The 20,397-nt window shown below is 45.2% G+C and overlaps 1 protein-coding gene across 1 annotated transcript; it reads right to left on the bottom strand.

The window, feature by feature from the left end:
- Positions 1-760: 760 nt before the first annotated feature.
- Positions 761-14,016, bottom strand: Mfsd2b (major facilitator superfamily domain containing 2B). Its single transcript, XM_048804751.1, has 14 exons — positions 13,701-14,016; positions 10,140-10,265; positions 8,908-9,032; positions 8,275-8,398; positions 7,863-7,941; positions 7,647-7,777; positions 5,627-5,717; positions 5,391-5,512; positions 4,883-4,966; positions 4,552-4,632; positions 4,265-4,374; positions 3,831-3,974; positions 3,311-3,487; positions 761-1,688 (listed from the first exon to the last, which is right to left on the bottom strand). The coding sequence occupies exons 1-14, from the start codon at positions 13,785-13,787 to the stop codon at positions 1,664-1,666; spliced, it is 1,506 nt and encodes a 501-aa protein (XP_048660708.1). The 5' UTR covers positions 13,788-14,016; the 3' UTR covers positions 761-1,663.
- Between the last annotated feature and the right edge of the window lie 6,381 nt (positions 14,017-20,397).

Genomic DNA, 20,397 nt, shown 5'->3' on the forward strand with positions numbered 1-20,397 from the left:
CAAGTTTTCTGTTTTACAAAATGCCTATTCATGTCTTTTGCTCAAATTTTTGTTATCTTTTTCATGTTCTAAGGACTTTTGTTGTTGTTGTTTTATGTATACATAATGGAGTTTACTTAGCCATAAAGAAATATGAAATGATGTCATTTATTGGTAAATGGATGGAACTGGGGAACATCATGCTAAGTGAAATAATCCAGATCCAGAAAGTCAAAGAGCAAATGTTTTTTTCATTTGTGAATGGGTTTCAGAGGATCCGTCCACTGTCAGCTGACTCCATAGCTGTGGGCCTGGAGTGAGGCAGAACATCATGGTCAGAGGGCCTGGCAGAGGAAAGCAGCCCAAGACATTACAGCCAGGAAGCAAAGAGAGTATGCAAGCAAGGTTCTTTTTTATTATTTATTTACATTTAAAAATATTATTTTTAGTTGTAGATGGACACAATACCTTTATTTTATTATTTTTATGTAGTTCTGAGGATTGAACCCTGTACCTCACATGTGCTAGGCAAGCGCTGTACCACTGGAGCCACAACCCCAGCCTCAAAGCAGGGATTCTTAACAGATTCTAGATGTCATTAATATTTGTTGCCAGTTATCTTTGTCCATTTTCTTTCTTTATGGTATTTTTTGAACATTTAATTTTTTTTATAACCCATAAGTTTTTATTTATTTATTTATTTTTAATTTATTTTTATTTATATAAAACAGCGGGAATGCATTACAATTCTTAATTTTAATGAAGTCCTGTTTATCTTTCCTTTTATGGGAATTTTATCTTTCACATTTATGTCTTTAATCAGTATTCTGCTGTTTTCTTCTAGTAATTCCTTATCTTATAAATCTTAAATCCATTATGAGTGGATTTTTTTTTTTTTTTTTTTTTTTGAGGTACTGGGAATTAAACCCAGGAGCATTCTACCACTGAGTTCCATCCTCAGCCCTCTTTTTTATTTTTTGAGGCAGGGTCTCACTAAGTTGCTGGTGTTGAACTTGTGGTCCTCCTGCCTCAGGCTCCAGAGTGGCTAGTTTCTGTGTCTTCAGATGTCCACTGGAGCCTCAGAACTGAAGAGTCTGTATGTCTGTCCTTCTGTTGGAATTTTGCCATCTAATCAGCTTGGTTGGGCCTAGTATTACCGTAGAGAGTTGTAGGCCAGGCTGGATAGGGCTTCTTTTTTCCAGTAATAGTTGCTATCAGGATGCTTTTTACATCAAGGGCTGCCTGGGGCTGGGTAGTCAGAGGTGCAGACCTATGTGAGAGAGTCTGGTTGACAGGTGAGAGATGCCATGTTGGGATTCTGAAGCCCAGATCAGTCCCTTTGGGAGACTCAGGGAAGATTTACTGAAGACTCCACACACCAGCAAATGTTGTGGGCTCAACTGCTAGGTAGGTGCTCAAGGGCTGAGTCGGGAGAGGGACTTAAGACCTCTAAAACACAGCTTCCTGCTGTCCCAGCTCATGGGAAGTTCTCTCACACTTCCTTTTCTGGTTCTGGGATTGAATCCAGGGGGTGCTCTACCACTTGCTATACCCCTGGCCCTTTTAAAAATTTTTATTTTGAGACAGGGTCTTCCTGAGTTGCTCAGACTGGCATCAAACTTGTGATCTTCTTGCCTCAAGACTCCTGGGGTTGCTGGGATTACAGGTGTGTGTCCTTCAAATTTTAAGCGAGGCTGTAGCTGGTCCTCCTGTAGAAGGGGAAAGACAAGGAGAAAGATGAGGATGAGGTGAGCCTCTGCCCTGCCACAGAGCCTCCTGGAAGTTTGAGTGGCAGTTCCTTATCTTCCAAGCAACCTCCCTTTTCACAGCCCCCTTGAAGCTGCCACCCTCTTCCTCCATCTCCCACCAAACATTTCCCTGCCTGGCTGGCACTACCTGGGTGAGGTGCATGATCTCAGTAGTACTCTTTTTTTTTTTTTTAAGTTGTAGATGGACACAATGCCTTTATTTTATGTGGTGCTGAGGTTCAAACCCAGTGCCTCACTCTACCACTGAGCCACAACCTCAGTCTTCAGTATTACTCTTTTTTTTTTTTTTTTTTTAAATTTTTAATATTTTTAATTTTTAGTTATCGGCGGACAAAACATCTTTGTTTGTATGTGGTGCTGAGGATCGAACCCGGGCCGCACGCATGCCAGGCGAGCGCGCTACCGCTTGAGCCACATCCCCAGCCCCAGTATTACTCTTTTGAATAGTCCAAGGACACCAACACTGAGCCGTGAGGAGCAGATGATGCCACTTACTGCCACCCTGTGTGGTGCTGTGTGTGGACACTTGCCCATGTGCTTTAAGTGTAGGATATCTGCTTGCTAATGAGTCTGCTGGGCTGGACGTGGTGATATGGTTCGTGCATTCCCTGAGTACCTACTTGGCCTCAGGTCGTATTCCTCTCCTGGGGTACAAAAATGGATAGAACAATAGTCCCAGCCTTCAAGACCCACACATTTTTCTGGGAAGACCAGACAGTGAGCAGACCTTCCCCGTGCAGTGGGATTGTGCTCTGGCAGGGGAGGACAGGCTGGGAGGACTGCTCCATGCAACCATGGGAAGGAAGCGCAAGAGACTTTTGGGTTTGGCTTTAGGGTGGATGTTGGTGCCATTCACTGAGACAGATGCAGGAGGAGTTGAGGGGAAGAAGAGAGTTAAGTTTAGGGCCCACTGAGCCTGATTGTCATGCTGTGGGATAGCAGGTACACATGTCCAAATGAATGAAATATGTGGATGTGGAACTTGAAGTTCAAAGTAGAGGGCAGCTTTAGGAGCCACCAAGTATGAGGTGCTCTAGGTCACACAAGTAGATGAGGTATGGGGGGGATGGGAAACAAAAGAATAGGGGATCAAAGAGGGAACCCTCACATACCCCCATCTACTAGATAGTCTTAGGAACAGCAGAAAGGGCGCCAGAGACCGAGGGTGGTGATGCAGGCCTATAATCCCAGTGGTTCAGGAGGCCGAGGCAAGAGGATTGTGAGTTCAAAGCCAGCATCAGCAAAAGCGAGGCACTAAGCAACTCAGTAAGACCCTGTCTCTAATAAAATACAAAATAGGGCTGGGGATATAGCTCAGTGACCAAGTGCCCCTGAGTTTAATCCCTAGTACCCCCACTCCAAAAAAAAGAAAGAAAAGGCAAACATAAATAAATAAATAAAAAGAGACCGGAGTAGAAGAAAATAGAGGACCAAATGGTGTCACTGAAGCTGAGTCTTCTAAAGGCAGAACAGCTCAGCTGAGTGGCACAGCAGATCTGTAGGCTGTTAGGTCATTAGTGTGTCTCCCTGTCTGTGTTGATCAGTGTACCCGGGCTGCCTACCTCCGAAGGCTTAGCTGGAGGGAGGTGTCCTGACTTGGCACCTTGGGAGTGGGGCCAACCATGAGGATGCACAGACCAGCCAGGATCATGCAGGTGGGCACAGCACCGATGAGGACTTTGAGGGTGACCACTACTTCCTCTGCCTGCTTGCAGGCTCCTGCCTTATATCCTGCAAACCTGGAGAAATACCACCCCACCCCAACAGTCATATCCTTCAGAGCCTGGGTGAGGGGCTCACAGATACCCACCCCCACACTCTCCTGAAATGTGACTTAATATTTCCTGGCCAGATCAGCCTAATGGTGGAGGAGGGAATGTCGAGGAGAGCAGGAATGAGTGCCAAAGGAGCCGAGAAGACTGGCAGCAGGGGCTTGGGAGGTGGTACAGACTCTAAGGCTCCAAGTCATGTGCACCAGGTTCCCCACACTCTCTATGGGTGGCCCCTAGTTGGGAAGAGAGGGGGATTTGCCCTCTTCCCACTGTTTTTTTGTGCCTCTGGTATACCCAGCCCTGGACTGACTGCAGACTGAGGGTGGAGATGCCCAGGGCGCCAGCGCCTGAAAGTTTGGTGAAGAAAACATAGGATGCATAGAAGATGGTCTCTAGGCCAGGGCCGTGCCGGTGCTGCAGCTGGAAATCATCCACCACATCTGGCAGAATGGACCTGGGAACAGGTGCATGGAGTTAGCACTCTTCATACCCTTGACAGCCAGCAGCCTGTGGGCTCTCTGGAGACAAATGTGTCAGTCTTCTGTGCTCAAAACCAGGACAGACCCCCAGAGAGTCAGTAGTTTGTGTTCTTGTATTCCCCACCCCCACCATTCTCGCCATTGGTGCCCTTTAGGAGGATTCTAAGGAGGGAGCTTGTGGCCTTTATCTCCTGCTCAGGGTGGACCCAAGACAGCAGGTTGGTCCAAAGGAATGGATATCCCCCCTTCCCTTCACCCAGCCTACCATGGTAGCAGCAAGGACACAGCAGTGCTCACACCAGAGACAAAGGCCACAACATATGCCACAGGTGCTGTGGGTACAGCAGCCAGTAAGATTGCAAAAGGCACCATCATCTGGGGAGACAGACACACAGGCTGGTCCCTCCACCCACTCCCTGGGCTTGTTCTTTCATTCCCACACTCACTGCTCTTTGAGCTCTGGGCCTGGTCAGCAGACACAAAGTCCAGACACAGATTGAGCCCTGCTGGCTTCAGGAGACCCAGGCACCCCTAGCCTTCCTTCTCACTCACAAAGATCCCGAAGGCTGGTGTCCTCTTCCCAAATCGCTGGAGAACCCACTCCCACAAGGGGGTGCTCAGCACAGCTGAGACCTGTGGCAAACAGCAGCATCACAGCAAGGCCCTGCAGCCAGCACTCGACCCAGCACCTCAAAGCCAACCATGACCTTGCCCCTGGTTTGAATTAGCAGCTATTAACCTTGACTCTGCTCCCAGTTCCACCCTCTACTGTAGGTGACTAAGATCAAAGTCAACTACAGAATGTTGACCGTTAGAACACTGGCCACACATCCCCAGCTCAGGGCCTTAGGTGCCCTGGCCTTCACCACCCAGGTCCCCTCACCAGGATGATGAGCACCAAGTTTTGGACGTGGTCTTGGAGCCGGGAGGCATGAGTACAGAACAGGACCAGGTAGCTCTGCTCCACCTGAGGAGGTGAACGGGAGGTGGGCATATACAGGGAATGGCAGAAACTCAGAAATCAGGGGCAGGGACAGGGTCTCAAGTCTGGCCTCTTTGGGATCCTGAGCTCAGGTCACTGTCAGCATCATGCAGTCACCCCACAAAGGATGCTTTTCCCTAATAGACAGAAGCACTATTCCTAGTTCATCATCACCCCCTGCACAGCTAAGACCAGTTGGACTTGACTAAACTTCAGGTAACATAAGAGGAAACCACCCCAGACACTGTCAGCTTCCTAGGGCTTAAGGCCCCCAATTCCCCCACCTGACTCTTTTCCCAGCACATTTCTCTGAGCCGAAGACCCACCCCAGGTTCCCCCCTACAAAACTCAAGCCGAAAGACTGAACTCTGGACCTATGCAAGAGAGGGGATCAGGTGGCCAGAGATACCTGAACAGCAGTTGAGATGAACAGGAAGGAGACCACTAGCTTCAGATAGGGTGGGTGCCGGGCAGTGAGGCCCAGCCCAGCCAGGAAGCCCAGGCCTTGGCCTGAAGCAGAGGCAGAAGGATCTGCAACACAGGAAGGTGACATCTTGGCTTGGTAGGATTCAACACCAAAACCCACCCCCAAGAGGAGTCCTGCTTCCAGTTCTGGCCTCCCATTTCCTCGCAGCGCCTCCATACCTGGCTGCTCCTTCACCCCTAGGCAGAGCAAACCGCTGCAAACGTGGTAAGTCACCACCACCACAGCGGCTGCAATGGAGTAGAGACGAGTCTGTGGGACAGGACAGAACTGGGCTGGGAGTGATGTCTCCAACCCAGGGAGGTAGGGCCGAAGTACCTCCCAATGGAGCAGAGGAACCCTCAGCTCAAGCCCCAGGTGCTGGGTCCCTCTCTTCCATATCACTCAGAGGTAGGTCTAAGGGCCCAGAATGGTCCCTCACACACATCCAGTTCTGCTGACCCTGTGCTTCCTGCCTGGAAAGGAGGCATTGATGCCACCAGGGGTCAGAGCATTCACTTTCTCATTTCACTTAGCAAACATACATTGCCACAGACGACTGCATGCTAGACCCTGAGGTTATGATGATGAATAAGTGACCTGGCCCATCCATGATAAGGGACTGGGTGTGTGACAGATCCGTGGGCAGACATTTATAGCAGTGTGACACACAATGACCCAGATGAACAAAACAGAACAGTACTACCTGTTCAGGGGAGATACATATGTAATAAAAATTGCCCTGGAAGGGGAGGGCAGGATAGCTCTCCCAGGTGCAGTGCATACAGTTCAGCAGGGTGCTGTGCTTGGAGTTTAATGCTCTTTTGTCATGGTCTTGAAAAACTTGATAATTAAATTTTTTTTTTTTTTGTAATTGTAGACGGACAGATGCCTTTATTTTATTTATTTTTATGTGGTGCTAAAGATTGAACCCAGTGCCTCACACATTAGGCAAGCGCTAGGCAAGCACTCTGCCACTAAGCTATAGTCCCAGCCTGAAAGCTTGATAATTTTATCTGTGAATTTGTATTGATAAGTGAAGTCTGATGGGACAACACAACGTGAGCTACCAAGGGTTTTGGCCTCTGCTAACATGAGCATCCACCTCTGCAGATGGGTTCTCAGCCTGTTGCTCTTACTCCTTGTAGATAGGAAATACTAATTTAAAAGCAAACAAAAATACCAACATGAAAGGGGTCATAGAATATAAAGAGGAGGCCCACAGCCAAGCCTGAGGAGGGGTGGGCTGTACCTAATCCTGAGGACAAGGGCTACCCATATTCAAACTCTGAAAATGTTCCTTGATGGGAGGCTGAGGTAGGAGGATCTCAAGTTCAAGGACAGCCACAGTAACTTAATGAGGCCCTAACACAAAATAAAAAAGGGCTGGGAATGTGGCCCCCAGGTTCAATCCCCAGTACCAAAAAAAAAAGAACAAGAAAATGTCCCCTGACTCTGCTGCTGGGGCCAGCGGGGGCCTGGAGGCTATGTAGGAGGCTGATGTAGTAGCTGGGGTGGGGATGATTGGGACCTGGCCAGTGAATGGCAGGGCAATGTATGCAAGCTGAACAGCTTCTAGGTTTGTGGTTGGAAAACCAGACAGAGTTTGTAGTAGTTTGGATGGTTCAGAGGGAGGAGTAAAAGGTATGCTCAGGGTTCTGGAGGATAACAGTGTCATTTGCTTAAGGAAAAAGGGAAGACATAGAAGATAAACGTGATGGATAAAATAGATGTGCATCCCCTAATTGCTGAGGAAGGACCTACTCTAAGGGGAGAGGAAGAAGCTTGTTCCCTGTTTCCACTTCTCGCTTCACACTGGGGTCAGCTGGTTGGGGTTGGGGCTGGGAAAGGGCCATAGGAGGACCATGAAAGCACAACAAACTTTTCTGCCCCCTCCCTGCTGTACACTTCCTGCCCCTTCCTGGTGTGCCCCCTCAACGGTCCTTTCTCTGGTGGTAGCCTCCTCCCTCCAGGTGGCCTGCTGACCCACTGGTTTGTTTTATGATGAGCAAGAACCCAGGGTTTAGCAGAGGGCAGTGGGCCTGCACTTGGGACTCATGCACTTAGCTAGGGGAGCAGGGAAGGAACGAGGGTGCAGTGAGCCCCCTGCCTCAAAGATGAAGAGACAAGGTGTGGGGAGAAGTAGCCCTGGAGGAAGGAGGTAACTCTGCAGAGGGGGTCCTGGCCACCTTGGACACTCACGGCATCCGGGGAGATAGCAGCAGGCACTGGGAGCTCAGTGTCCACACAGTGGTTGGACCGGTGGGCACCAGACACAATGAACCCATGGACAGTGGCTCCCATCAGTGTCCCCACCATCTCCATGGTCATCCCTGGAGACAGAGCATGTGCAAGGTGAGTGAGCCAGTAGCAGTGTCCCAGGGCTTCGTCCTCACCCAACCCCAGGACTGCACTTACGGTATGCGGTAGCAGAATCCCGCTCCGTGGGACTGGGGGTGAGGAGCATAGTGAGCACTGTGTAGGGCACCTGGAAGAACTGGGGAGGCCGGCAGAGCTCAAGATGGCCCTCACCATGCAGATCACCAAGTAGAAATCCCACTTTGCCACACAAAGGCCCACAGCCATCCTGTCCCATCCTGGTACCCAGGAATCAATCTGCTATATGCATGCTGGTTACCTAAGCTCAGAGATGGGGGCTCAAAAGCAGGAGAGGGCACCTGACCCAAATAGGGACAGCAGAGCTAATTTTAAGTGTCTAGGCACTGGTGGGGAGGTGAGAGCAGTGTGGTCCCCAAGCCCCCAGTCCCAGTATTGGCCACAGCAGTGAGGTTTCTCAGAACCAGGGCAGGAAGGGAGGACACCTGCTTACCGTGGCCATAGCCTGGAACAGGCAGTAGAAGGTGGTGTACCAGAGGCCACGCAGGCTGGTGAAGGGGGGCAGGAACCACAGGAAGAAGTAGGCCAGGGCGATGAAGGGTGTGCAGCCGAGCATCCTAAAAAGCACACAGTGAAGCACCTGCAGCACCAGGATGGGGACACCCTTCTCAGCCCCTGGGGTTGCCCTGGGCTGGGGCTCTCAGGGTGGGAGCCATGGAGAGGGAAGCAAGGAGTAGAGTGGAGAGTTGGGGACGGGGCATTCACTGCCAGGACTCTGACTGGGGCACGTGGGTGCTCCGTGGTGCCAGTCCCAGTTTAAGAGCACTGGGGCACAATCCAGTTGCACTTCCTCTGAGACCTTCCCTGGCTTCCAGCCTAGCCTGACCACACTGAGCCACAGGCCAGGTCTGGGATCCTGAAGAGACTTGTCTAGTCCTATGCCCTCTGCTAAGGAACAGTCCCCAAGAATGTCTCTGAACATGGCACACAGGCTGACCCCAGTGTACCAAACAGTCCAGTCTCATCCTCTAACCATTGGCAGGGTGTCCACTAACAAGCTGTGACCAATAGTGACCTCAAAGACAGGGGTAGGTGCCTGGATCCTAAAAACCAAAGGGCTGCTCACCAGGGCATAAGTCGTCCAGACCCTCTCCTCCTGCTTCTGTTGATGAAGAATCCAGCTACAGGGTCGGCAGCTGCCCCAGACACCTTCCCTCCAAACAGGACAAGTGACACGTAGGCAGCAGGAATCTGAAATCCATAGGGGAGGGGATTAAGAGCCAAGACCCAATAGAGCCAGAGAAGGTATCCAGGCTTGTCGGTCAGCAAGAAGGGGGACCTGGGAACATGTGGGGCTAAAGCCACAGTGGAAAATGCTGCTCAATGACCTCCTGCCCAAGAAACCAATCCAGAAACTTCCAAAGGTACATCTGTGCTAATGAAAAGGGTTGGGGAAGGAGCTGATTCCTGTGCATTGGCACTTTGCCATTATTACTGGGTCCAGTCACTTTTGGACAAAACTTGAGGTGCCCTCACCTGGGGGTGGCTCCAAGCAAGAACGGTGCACCTAGGGTGATAGAGGTAGCCATTTTTCCACAATAAAAATGTTTGTTTTTCTGACTATATAAATGATGCAGTCTTTAGAAGAACATTCAAGTAATCCACACATTAAGCAAAATGCATCTGAAATCCCATCATCTTGAGACAATTGCTAAAAGCATTTTGAAAATCATCCTTTCATGCATTTATGTGCACCTGAAGTTATAAATTTTATCTAAATGGGATCAGATCTGTGTCATTTTAAAAAATCATGAGTACCTTGTTTTTTTTAAAAAAGTTGTTCTTGCTTACCTTTTATCTTGCACCATTCCACCCTACAGCCAACATGAACAACCCAGTGCATATCCTTCTATAATTTTCTCTGCACTATTTTAATCACATACTGACACATGTATACTTATGCACACATGCGGTGCACATCTTTGTTTTGCTAAAATGGAGCCATTTTATATACTCTACAACTAGCTTTTCATTTTTGACAGTGAATCATGAAGTCCCTCCATGTCAACTGGTATAGATCTCTCTTTTGAATGGCTGCAAGCACAATAGTCTATTTTGTGGATTAATACCACTTACTTATCTAAGTAAGTGGCTTATATATTGTTGGGCATCCAACAATGTTTCTTATTTTAGCATTATAAACAGACTGCAGTAAACATCCTTGGGAGATTCACTAAATAGCATTTGGCTTTTTGTTAGGTTTGGACCAAAGGACTGTCATCAAGGATGGGAGGGTGAAAGACAGGTGGGGATGAAAGACCAGACACCAAGGGGCCCCAGGCTACTGCCCACACTCACCTGTGCCACATCAAGCAGGAACAGCTGTAGGTAAAAGGCTATGGCGCTGGAAGCTACCTGGTTGGGGATCCCACCAAAGCCATAGCACACCTTCGTACAGAATGAGAGACGACCAGTTCTGCTGACCTGAGGAGACACAGTAAGTCATCCCTACCCAATCTGCGAGTCATAAAACATCTCCCCAAGCCCCCGTGACTTCCATGGGCATCCTTGAGTCCCTATGGTGTTTTTTAAAAAATATCTTATTTTTATGTGGTGCTGAGGATTGAACCCACTGCCTTACACATGCAAGCAAGCATTTTACCACTAAGCCCCAGCCCCCTATGAGGTTTTGATGGTGTTTCTAGCAACCTCTTAGCTCCATCTTGTCCCAAAATGATCCTAATGGGAAGTGAGAGAGAATTTACAACAAAAAAAATTTCTAAACCATGACCTCTAAACCTTTCCAGGGGGAAGTTCTTTCTTATATTTCCCCCCATACTTCCTGCTAGACCCTGCTTTAATTTATTGAATCAGCAATCAGAGTGGACTGTGAGTCAGGACACTTGGGCTTGAGTCCCTTCTGTGCCACCTACTCTCTGTGTGACATTGAATAAATCACTCTCTCTTTTCAAGTCTTGTCTTCCTCATTGGCCAAATGTAATATAATTTCACAAGGTTGTTTTGATCAGTGAATGAGGCGGGGGCTTTGAGAACTGAGGACTTCTGCAAGCTAGTTCTTGAACCCCTGAAATCAGCTATACTGAGGGTATTTACAAACATTATAATTCAGAGTCTCTCCCTGCCTTTTCTTTTCCTGGAGAGACAGTTTATCAGTCTATCACTGACACAATGTTTATGAGCAGAGAGTGTATGTATCTATCCCACAAGCCCGGAGCTATCCAGGGAGCTCCTGAGGATTTGACTGCCTACCCACAATCTCCCAGTGGACGCCTGATAAGCATGAGCCTAGTGTGGCTCCTGATTTCCATCCCACAGTCTAGGCCAGCTCCTAACCCTGTTCCTATTGCATTAAATGGCACCAGTCTGCTTAGTGGCTCAGGCCACATCATTGATTCCTTTTTATTTTTTTTTTCCCCAGTTCCCCTGTCTAATCTATCATTGAGAGACTCGTAAGTGGCTTCTCTACTTCTGCATCTGTTCCTTACAACTTGACCTCCCATGAAACAGCTGATGTGGGTTTTTATATAGTCCAGTACTGGAAACTGGACCCAGGGGCACTCTAGTATTGAGTCACATCCCCCGCAAGTCACCTTTTAAAAAAATCTTGAGACAGGGTCTCACTAAGTTTCTGAGACTGGCCTCGAACTTACAGTCTTCTTGCCTCAGCCTCTAGAGTTGATAGGATTATAGGTGGGTGCCACTGTGCTTGGCTAGCCAGTGATTTTTAAAAATATAAATCAGATCATGTCTTCTCTGCTTAAAACCCTCCAAGAGCTTGCCATAACATTTTGAATGAAATGCCAAGTCTTCACCATAGCCTGTAGAACCCGCGATGATCAGCCCCCACTTCCCTATCCTCTTTACTTCAAATAGCCCTCCTTCAGCAGGAGCCAGGTCCACCTGACAGCCAAATGACCAAGCCTGTTGCTGCCTCTGGGCCTTTGCACTTCCCATTTCTTTGCCTGTCTTCTGTGTCTTCCAAGAGCTGACTCCCTTTTATTCAGGTCTGAGTTTAAATGTCACCTCCTCAGGCCTGGGGATGTAGCTAAGCTGTAAAGCATGAAGCGCAAAAAAGGAAGAAAAAAAAACTTGTAAATGTCACCCTTTATATTCCCTGATGACTCGAGTTTCTCAAGTGTACTGTTTGGTATATTTTCTATTTATTCCCTAACAGAATGTAAGCTCTCTGAGAGCACAAACTGTAACTCACCGTGGCATCTACAGTACCTAGCACAATGCTTGATATATAGTGAGTGTTCAATATATATTCTTGGAAGCAGTGAATGGCTAGCAACAATTAGACACTATTTCTTGAAAAGATGTTGGGGCTCCTCTTTTCTCCTTTGCTTGGAGATGGGAGAGAATTGGAAGAAGTAGAGCTTGCCTATTTTGGTATCTTGAACACTACAGGCAGGTTCTTCTGAAGGGAAGGTCGTCCCAGATAAAGGTTTATCATACTCTTTGCATACTTCCTATGCATGGGGGAAAACCACACTTGAGGTAGGACATGTTATTTTCTGACATCTGTGTGAACATTATTTCAACTTCCAAAAAAGCTAAACAACAGAATTCAACATGATAGCCTTCCTCTCCTCCATAATAGAAGCCTTGTTCACCCCTAAATGGGCCTAAAAAGTTTTTAGAACATAGAAGGCCCTCAAGAAAAAAAATTGAATTATGGTTAAGCCGGGTGCGATGGTGCACACTTGTAAGCCCAGCTACTTGGAGGCTGAGGCAGAAGGATCACAAGTCCGAGGTCAGCCAGGGCAACTTAACAAGACCCTGTCTCAAAAAATAAAAAGGACTGGGGATGTAGCTCAGTGATAGAGCACCCCTATGTTTAATCCTCAGTGTGCGTAGGTGGCTGGGGTGGGGGGAGGCAAAAAATTCCAACTGACACTAAAGATACAATCTTGGAGTCTTAGGAAGACAGTTTTACCAACTTAAATCATTAGCCCTTCACAGTCCACAGAGTTTTATAATTAGGCAAACTAGCTGTGTGAACTTGCTGAGCTGTTGTGTCCTCACACTAATATATGGACACATAAGGTTGTTAGGAGGATGCTGGCACTTCATTGACAGCAGTTGTTTCCCCCTTTTGCCCTTAATCTCAATCCAAATTTCTAAATTTCTCTAGAAAATGAGAATATTCAGCCTTCTCATTCACTTTTTTTTTTTTTTTTAATTAAAGAGAAGGGTTCTGCTATGTTGCCCAGGTTGGTTCTGAACTCCTGGAATCAAGTGATCCTCCTGCTTCAGCCTCCCCAGTAACTGGGACTACATGTGTGCCACCAAGCCCTGCTCTCACTTCTTTGTTGGAGGCCATAATTCCTGGCCCTGAAAGTAGGGAAGATAGGGAACTGAGATGGTGGTCAAATGAAGCCACAGAATACCTTGACTATGGGGCTGGGAGCACATGTTGCATTCAATATCACACCATTTGGAGGTTCCTAACCTCTTGGGCCCTCAATCGCACCCCAAGAGCCGACTAGGAGGTCATCTATGGGGCCAGTCTCCCTAAGGAGAGCCTAGTGCCTGGACAACACCAGGGTTTGAGGCAGAGACTGAGGCCACAGGATCTGTCTGGACTCTGGGAAAGGGAGGCAGCCCTCTCACACATAGCTCAAAGGCCCTCCCTGCCCAGGAGACTTGTAGCGTGTGGACAAGAGCCATGGCCTGGCAATAAGACCAGAGACCTGCCCTGGTCCTGCTGAACTGTTTGAAAGAATCCAGCAAGTTATTTCACTTAGATCATTTCCCATCCTATTCTCTTTGGGACACCTAATGTCCTCAGCCTCCCTGCTAGGTCAACCTGAAGAAGGGACTGCGAATGGGCATGCACAGCCTCCGCTCTCAGCCCGGTCCAGCCCGCTCCCTCTTGCCCTGCTTGGCGCTCACCGAGCCCATCTCCACCGTTTGCTCCCCGGGCTGGGACAGCGGCGCCTCTGCAGCCTGGGCAGATGGGGATCCAGGGGGCGCTGCCATCGTGCAGCAGCTCCAACTGCGGTGGTAGTCCTGGATGTCATCATCGGCGGGAGTGGTGGCCTCGGCCCAGTGGGCGCGGCCGGGGCGGGGAGAGCTGGTTGTGTGCGCCCTCAGAGACGCAGCTGCCCCAAGAGGCAGCACGTAGGGAAAGCCAGGAACCCCAGAATTCGTGGTTTCATTTCTCCCAGAGGAAACACAACGGACCAAATTCACCAGGCTAAGGCCTCGTAAGTCCTTCGGGACCATGTTGTGGATCCTCAAAGGAGTGAGCACTCTGCAGAGGGAAACCCTTCAGCTGAATCCCCAGGGGTGAAAGCCAGCATATAATAATAGTTTATTTTTTAAATGAAGCAATAAGCCATCGCAGGGGAGCATGCTTGTAATACCAGTTAAAAGCAAGCCTGGGTTGAAGCTCAGAGCTAGAGTGCCCCTGGGTTCAGTCCCCAGTGTCACAATAAACAAACAAGAAGCAACAGAATCGACTTGCTCAGAGTAAGATTATGACTGAATAGGTTTTCAACCTGATTTGACAGTGGATGCCTGAAATGCACATTTTCCAGTCTCTCATGCAATGATCATTATGTCCCTGTAACCAAGTCTGGGCCAGAGAACCAAAGCAGAATGATGTGTACAACATCCCTGAAAGGGCCTTAACACAGAAGGGGCTACACAATGTGCAAAAACTGAAAATGTACCCCAGAACTTAATACGAGGTTACAATGATAAAACTCTTAGAAAATAGGAGCAAATCTTCACCATATTAGGGTAAACAACCGTTTCTTAGAATACCACAAGCACAAGCTGGATTATATCAAAATGAAAAATGTGCTGCAAATAATTCCAATGAATGAAAAGAATGGGAGAAAATACTTGCAAATTTTCATGGATTTGTACTGAGATATATACATAGCTCATAACATTAGGAAAGCAATCCAATTTAAAAACATACAAATAGACAATAGGCACATAAAAAGATGCTCATATCATTAGGGAAATAAAAAAAAGAAGCTACACTAAGGCTTTTATAATAAAAAAGACAGACAACAAGTACTGGGGAGAATATAGAATAACTAGAATCTTCAAACACTGCTGGTGGGAAGGTAAACAGTGAAGCCCTTGGAAAAGTCTGGCAGTTCCTCAAAATGTTAAGCAGAGTTTTTATCAATTCCACTCCTCTGTATAACCCCTAGAGAAATGAAACATGTTCACATAAAAACTAGAACACAAATGTTAATTAGCAGCAATACACACACACCCCTCTGATACATACATAGATATAGATGTATACACACATATGCAACATGTAAAATAAATTTGCCCCAAACTGGAAATAACTCCAAATGACCTCAGGTTATGAGTAGATACATAAAATATGGTATATAAATATAATGGATTATTTCTGGGCAATAACAAGGAATGAAGGGTTGATACCTGCTACACCAAAGTGAATCTTGAACACATTATACTAAGTGAAAAAAAAGCCAGTCAAAAAAGACCAGCTATTGTGATTCCCTTTGAAATGTCTAGAATAGACAAACACATAGAACGTAGATTTGTCGTTGCCTAGGACTGGGAGCAGGGAGTAGCTATGAGGTTTCTTTTGGAGAGGATAAACATTTCCTGAAATTAGATTGAGGCGATGGTTTGTACAATGTTGCAATATGCTATACTAAAAACCAATGATCCCACACTTTAAATGGGTGAACTGCATGGTATGTGATTTATAGCTAAATAAAATTATTTATATTTTTATGGTTTTGGGGATTGAACCCTGGGGTGCTCTACCACTGAACTATATCCCCAGCCCTTTTTATTGAGACAGTTGCTGAGGCTGGCCTGGAACTTGTGAGGAGTTACTGAGATTACAGGTGTGTACCACCATGCCTGGCCAGTAGTCAACTTGTGCTGAGATTACAAATGAAAGATATGGGAGTCTGATAATTTTATGAAGTTATCCTATCACCCTGACCTACTTCTCTCTGGAATTTTGCATGGGAAATAAATTTTATTTTATAAGCAACTATTTTGGATTTTCTTTCATAGCTAAACCTAATAAAGAATGCATTACCTTATCTAGAGCAAGTCATTTTTTGTGCCTCAGTTTTTTAATCTAAAAAAATAATTTGTTTGCTTCATTGAAGTGGAAGTGCTAGCCAGGCACAGTGGTGCACACCTGTAATCGCAGCTACTTGGGAGGTTGAGGCAGGATGTTCTCAAGTTCAAGGTCAGCCTCAGCAATTTAGGGAAGCCCTAGCAATTCAGTGAGACCCTGTCTCAAAATGAAAACTAAAAGGATGTAGCTCGGTGGTAAAGCACCCTTGGGTTTGACACCCAGAACAACAACAACCAAAAAAAAGGGTGAAATTTTTAATCCCTTGGAAATTAGACATTAACTAAAAATGAAGTTTCTTGAATAATCTCCTCACCCCACATTTGGTAGCGAGGACTGAACCAAAGCATGCTTTACCACTGAGCTAAATTGCCAGTTCTTCAGGCAGAGACTTGCTAAGTTGCTGAGGGTCTTGCTGCACTGCTAAGGAATCACTTGCTTGTGATCCTCCTGCCTCGCTGCTGGGATTACAGGTGTGTGCCACTGTACCTGGTTGACTAATCTACTTTTAGATACATAATTTTTATTATGCAGTTTTTGCATGTTTGGGAAGACTTTATTCCCAGTACTTGTACTATTTGTGTGTACTAACACAATTTAAAAAAAAAAAACATTAAAATTTTTTTTTAGTTGTAAATACCTTTGTTTATTTTTGTGTGGTGCTAGGATCGAACCCAGTGCCTCACGCATGCTCAGCAAGCGCTCTACCACTGAGCCACAACCCCAGCCTGTACTAACACAATTTTGAAAGAAAGCAGGTTAAAATCAATTTTTACTGCACAGAAACATAATCTATTTTTTGAAGTTCTGAGGTTTGAACCCAGGTCCTTGTTCATCCTTGGCAAGTGCTCTGCCATTGAGCTATATCCCTAGCCTGTGGACAGAAATATAATTAGAAGGCATTTTTTCCTAACGGCTGTTATTCTACTTGAAGTGATGGTATACTTCTGTAATGCAATTTTTAATTAAAAAGACAAATTAGATTTCAAGAGAGAAAATAGCCAAATAACCAAGGCAACTGCCTCTTAATTAAAACAAAAGGAAGGACTGACACACTGTGTTCAGTTAGCTTTCTGTTACTGTAACAAATACGTGAGATAAATCAACAGAGAGGAAAGGTTTGGGGAGGTTTCAGTTCATGGTCAGTTGATGGTTGCTTTTGGGTCCAGTGGTGAAGCAGTGCGCCTGAGTGGGAGCGTGTGGTGGAAGAGGCTGCTCGCCTCACAGCAGCCAGGAAGTAAAGAGAGAAATGGAAGGGACTCGGGGTACCAATATCCCCTTCAAGGGCATGTCTCAGTGACCCAAGTTCCTCCCAGTAGGCCCCACCTCCTGAGGGTTCCACCACCTCCCTTCAGACCAAGCCTTCAACACATAGAATATTCAACCATAGCACATCTGAAAGGATTCACACCAGAACGGAATCAGTGGTTTTCTCTGATCGGTGGAATAAGATCAGGAAATTTAAAGACCACTTTAGCATATCTGCATTTTATAATTTTCTATAATGAACACAAATTACCTGTGCAAAAAACATGTAAAACAAATGACAAAGAGCCAAAAATTAATCTATGGAATAAGCCATTCTATTTGATGATTTAGTGTAATGAGCAATTTTTTTTTTTTTTTTTTACCTAGTTTCTACTTTGGAAGAGAAAGAATAAAGGAGAAACTCCTACTAACAAGCCTTCATGCTAGTTCAATTCAGGATACAAGATGATTTAAAGTAATGCAACCATTAAGTTGGTACTAAAAATACCACATTTTTACATTTCTGGGTATTAAATCAAAGCAATGTTGGTTAAAGCAAAGGCACCTAATATTTTGTTGATTCTCAAAAGTAAATGACTCAAACAAAAATGACAAATGCACCCATGTGTAGCTATTTTATAACAAATGTAAAGTACTTCATAGATCCTTTTAATGGAGAGCATTTCATTCCTAAGAGAACAGTTCTTTAACCATTAGCAAAATATTGCATTCAAAATACTTTAAGGCACTGAAATAAATTGATACACCCATATTATCAATACACTGAAACATCATGAAAAGTACATAAAATAAGTTTTAACTTCAATAATGCATAGTCATTTAACTACTCAATCAAAAATTTTAAAATGAGAATATGCTTCTATATATTAGCCCTAATCATTTTCAAGAAATTGATGACGGCTTTGAAACAACTGTTTAGATATTTGCTTATTTTCAAGTTTTCCTTCTCTTGGCAAATCCAGTTTGTTTTCCAACCAACCTGCATTACGTATTCTGTGCATTTAATAATTTTACAACATACAAACTTTCAAGTAAAATGCTTTATCAGATGATTAACTTATCACAAAACGTTTGAGATTATTATTCACATTAACACAAGTTTTCACAGTTAAAAAAATGAAGGTTATTGCTGATGATAAGTCTTTATAGGCACCTCTTATTGGGGCAAACGCTATATGTATACATAAGAAAGTTCCATTTTATCTCCTGGTTAATGAATTATAAACTGGAAACTCCACAAAGCGGGGTGGTGGTTCTGTAGGTATCTAACACTCTTTTTTTTTTTTTTTTTTGGTACCAGATATTGAACCCAGAAGTATTTAACCACTGAGACACACCCACAGCCGTTTTAAATATTTTGTTTAGAGACAGGGTCTCACTAAGTTGCTTAGGGCCTTACTAAGTTGCTGAGGCTGGTTTTAAACTTGTGATCCTCCTGCCTCAGCCTCCTGAGCTGCTGGGATAACAGGTATACGCCACTGCCCCCAGTGATATATATATTTAACAATCTCATCCTAAGAAAGGCTGCTTGTACAAATACTTGGAGAATCGTCTATTCATTTTAATTATGCAAATAAAAATACTTCATGATAGGCCTATATGAAACATCTTACAGATTCCTGAACATATATGAACAATCATAAATTATTTCCCATATTTGAAAGAGAAGTTCATTGATTTTTATCTTTTTTTTTTTTTTGTAAGAATGTCATTATTTTTGTCTTATTAGAGAGGACTTTTAACACTGTTGTATGTTACTGACAGTAAACATTTATTTTGTATTACCTGCCCATTTCCTAGGGTAAAGGACAAAGGGAAAAAGGATCTCCTTTCTTCCTCTTTTTCCAATAAAAAGACCTCTACCACATGGACAGCTGGGAACTACAAAAGGAAGCGTCCTTAAAATAGACCACAAACTAGACAGAGAAGCCATGCCATCTAGTTATGTAAGTAGTTCTCTTTTGTTATTCCTGACCCTTTAGGAAAAAATCTCATTCAAATGATCCAGCCCTGTCTCATTTGAGTTACAGGAGACAAAGCACAGGATTATGTCATGATTACTTCAGGTTAAAGGAGGGAGGGCTCTCTGTGAGAGCAAACTGTGGGGATAGAGATACAGCAGCTCTCTTTGGGAGTCTTCCACTGTCCATGGTGACATATGCTGGCTTTATTTTCTTAGGATAGAAGCTTAGTGCAGGATTTTCTGAGGATGGTACAGCCACCACATCCCTCAGCATCACTCAAGATTTCAACTGCAGTGATTTGGGACCTACCCCAGAGAAAATGCATCATTATGTTTGTGGTAGGTGGCAGGAATGGGCATTTTTCTTTTTTTGGTACCAGGGATTAAACTCAGGGTCACTCTACCACTGAGCCACATCCCCAGCCCTTTTTTGTATTTAACTTAGAGATAGGGTTTCACTGAGTTGCTTAGTGCCTTGATAAGGTGCTGAGGCTGGCTCTGAACTTGTAATCCTCCTGCCTCAGCCTCTGAAGCTGCTGGGATAGGAATGGGCATTTTTGAAAAGCCAAATGATTCTTTTTTTAAAATATATTTATTTTTTAGTTTTTTGGCGGACACTACATCTTTGTTCACAACATCTTTGTTTGTATGTGGTGCTTAGGATAGAACCCGGGTCGCACGCATGCCAGGCGAGCGCGCTACCGCTTGAGCCACATCCCCAGCCCCTACCAAATGATTCTTACACTAAGGCTTGAGTATTATTGTAAACTATACATTGCTTTAAAGGACTGAATCTTAGAGGATCGCTGGGGGTTCCTGAGAGCCATTCGGGGGGTTATGCTGTCAAAACTCTTTTCTTAGTAATAATAAGGTGTTATATGCTTCACCTCTCATGAATGTACAGTGGTGTCTTCCAGAGGTTACATGGTGTGTGCTATTACAGCAGTGAATGAAGAAGCAAAGAGGACAAGCTATCTGGGGTTGGGGATATAGCTCAACAGAGGAGAGCTTGCCTAGCATGTGCCAGGCCTGGGCCTGATCTCTAACAGCATGTCAAAAACACAAAACAAAACAAAAACTCCTCACAACAAAAGAGAATCCATCATTAAGTCAGACAGAAAGGATATTTGCAGAAAAAGAAAATGCCACTTTCTCACTTAAATCTTTTTATGTTTTGGAAGTTATTATTATCATTGTTTACTTTTTATTTTTTATTTTTTTATGACTTTATTTATTTTTATGTGGTGCTGAGGATCAAACCCAGGGCC

This window comes from Marmota marmota, unplaced genomic scaffold (genome assembly GCF_001458135.2).
Source record: "Marmota marmota marmota unplaced genomic scaffold, marMar, whole genome shotgun sequence".
NCBI lineage: Eukaryota > Metazoa > Chordata > Mammalia > Rodentia > Sciuridae > Marmota > Marmota marmota.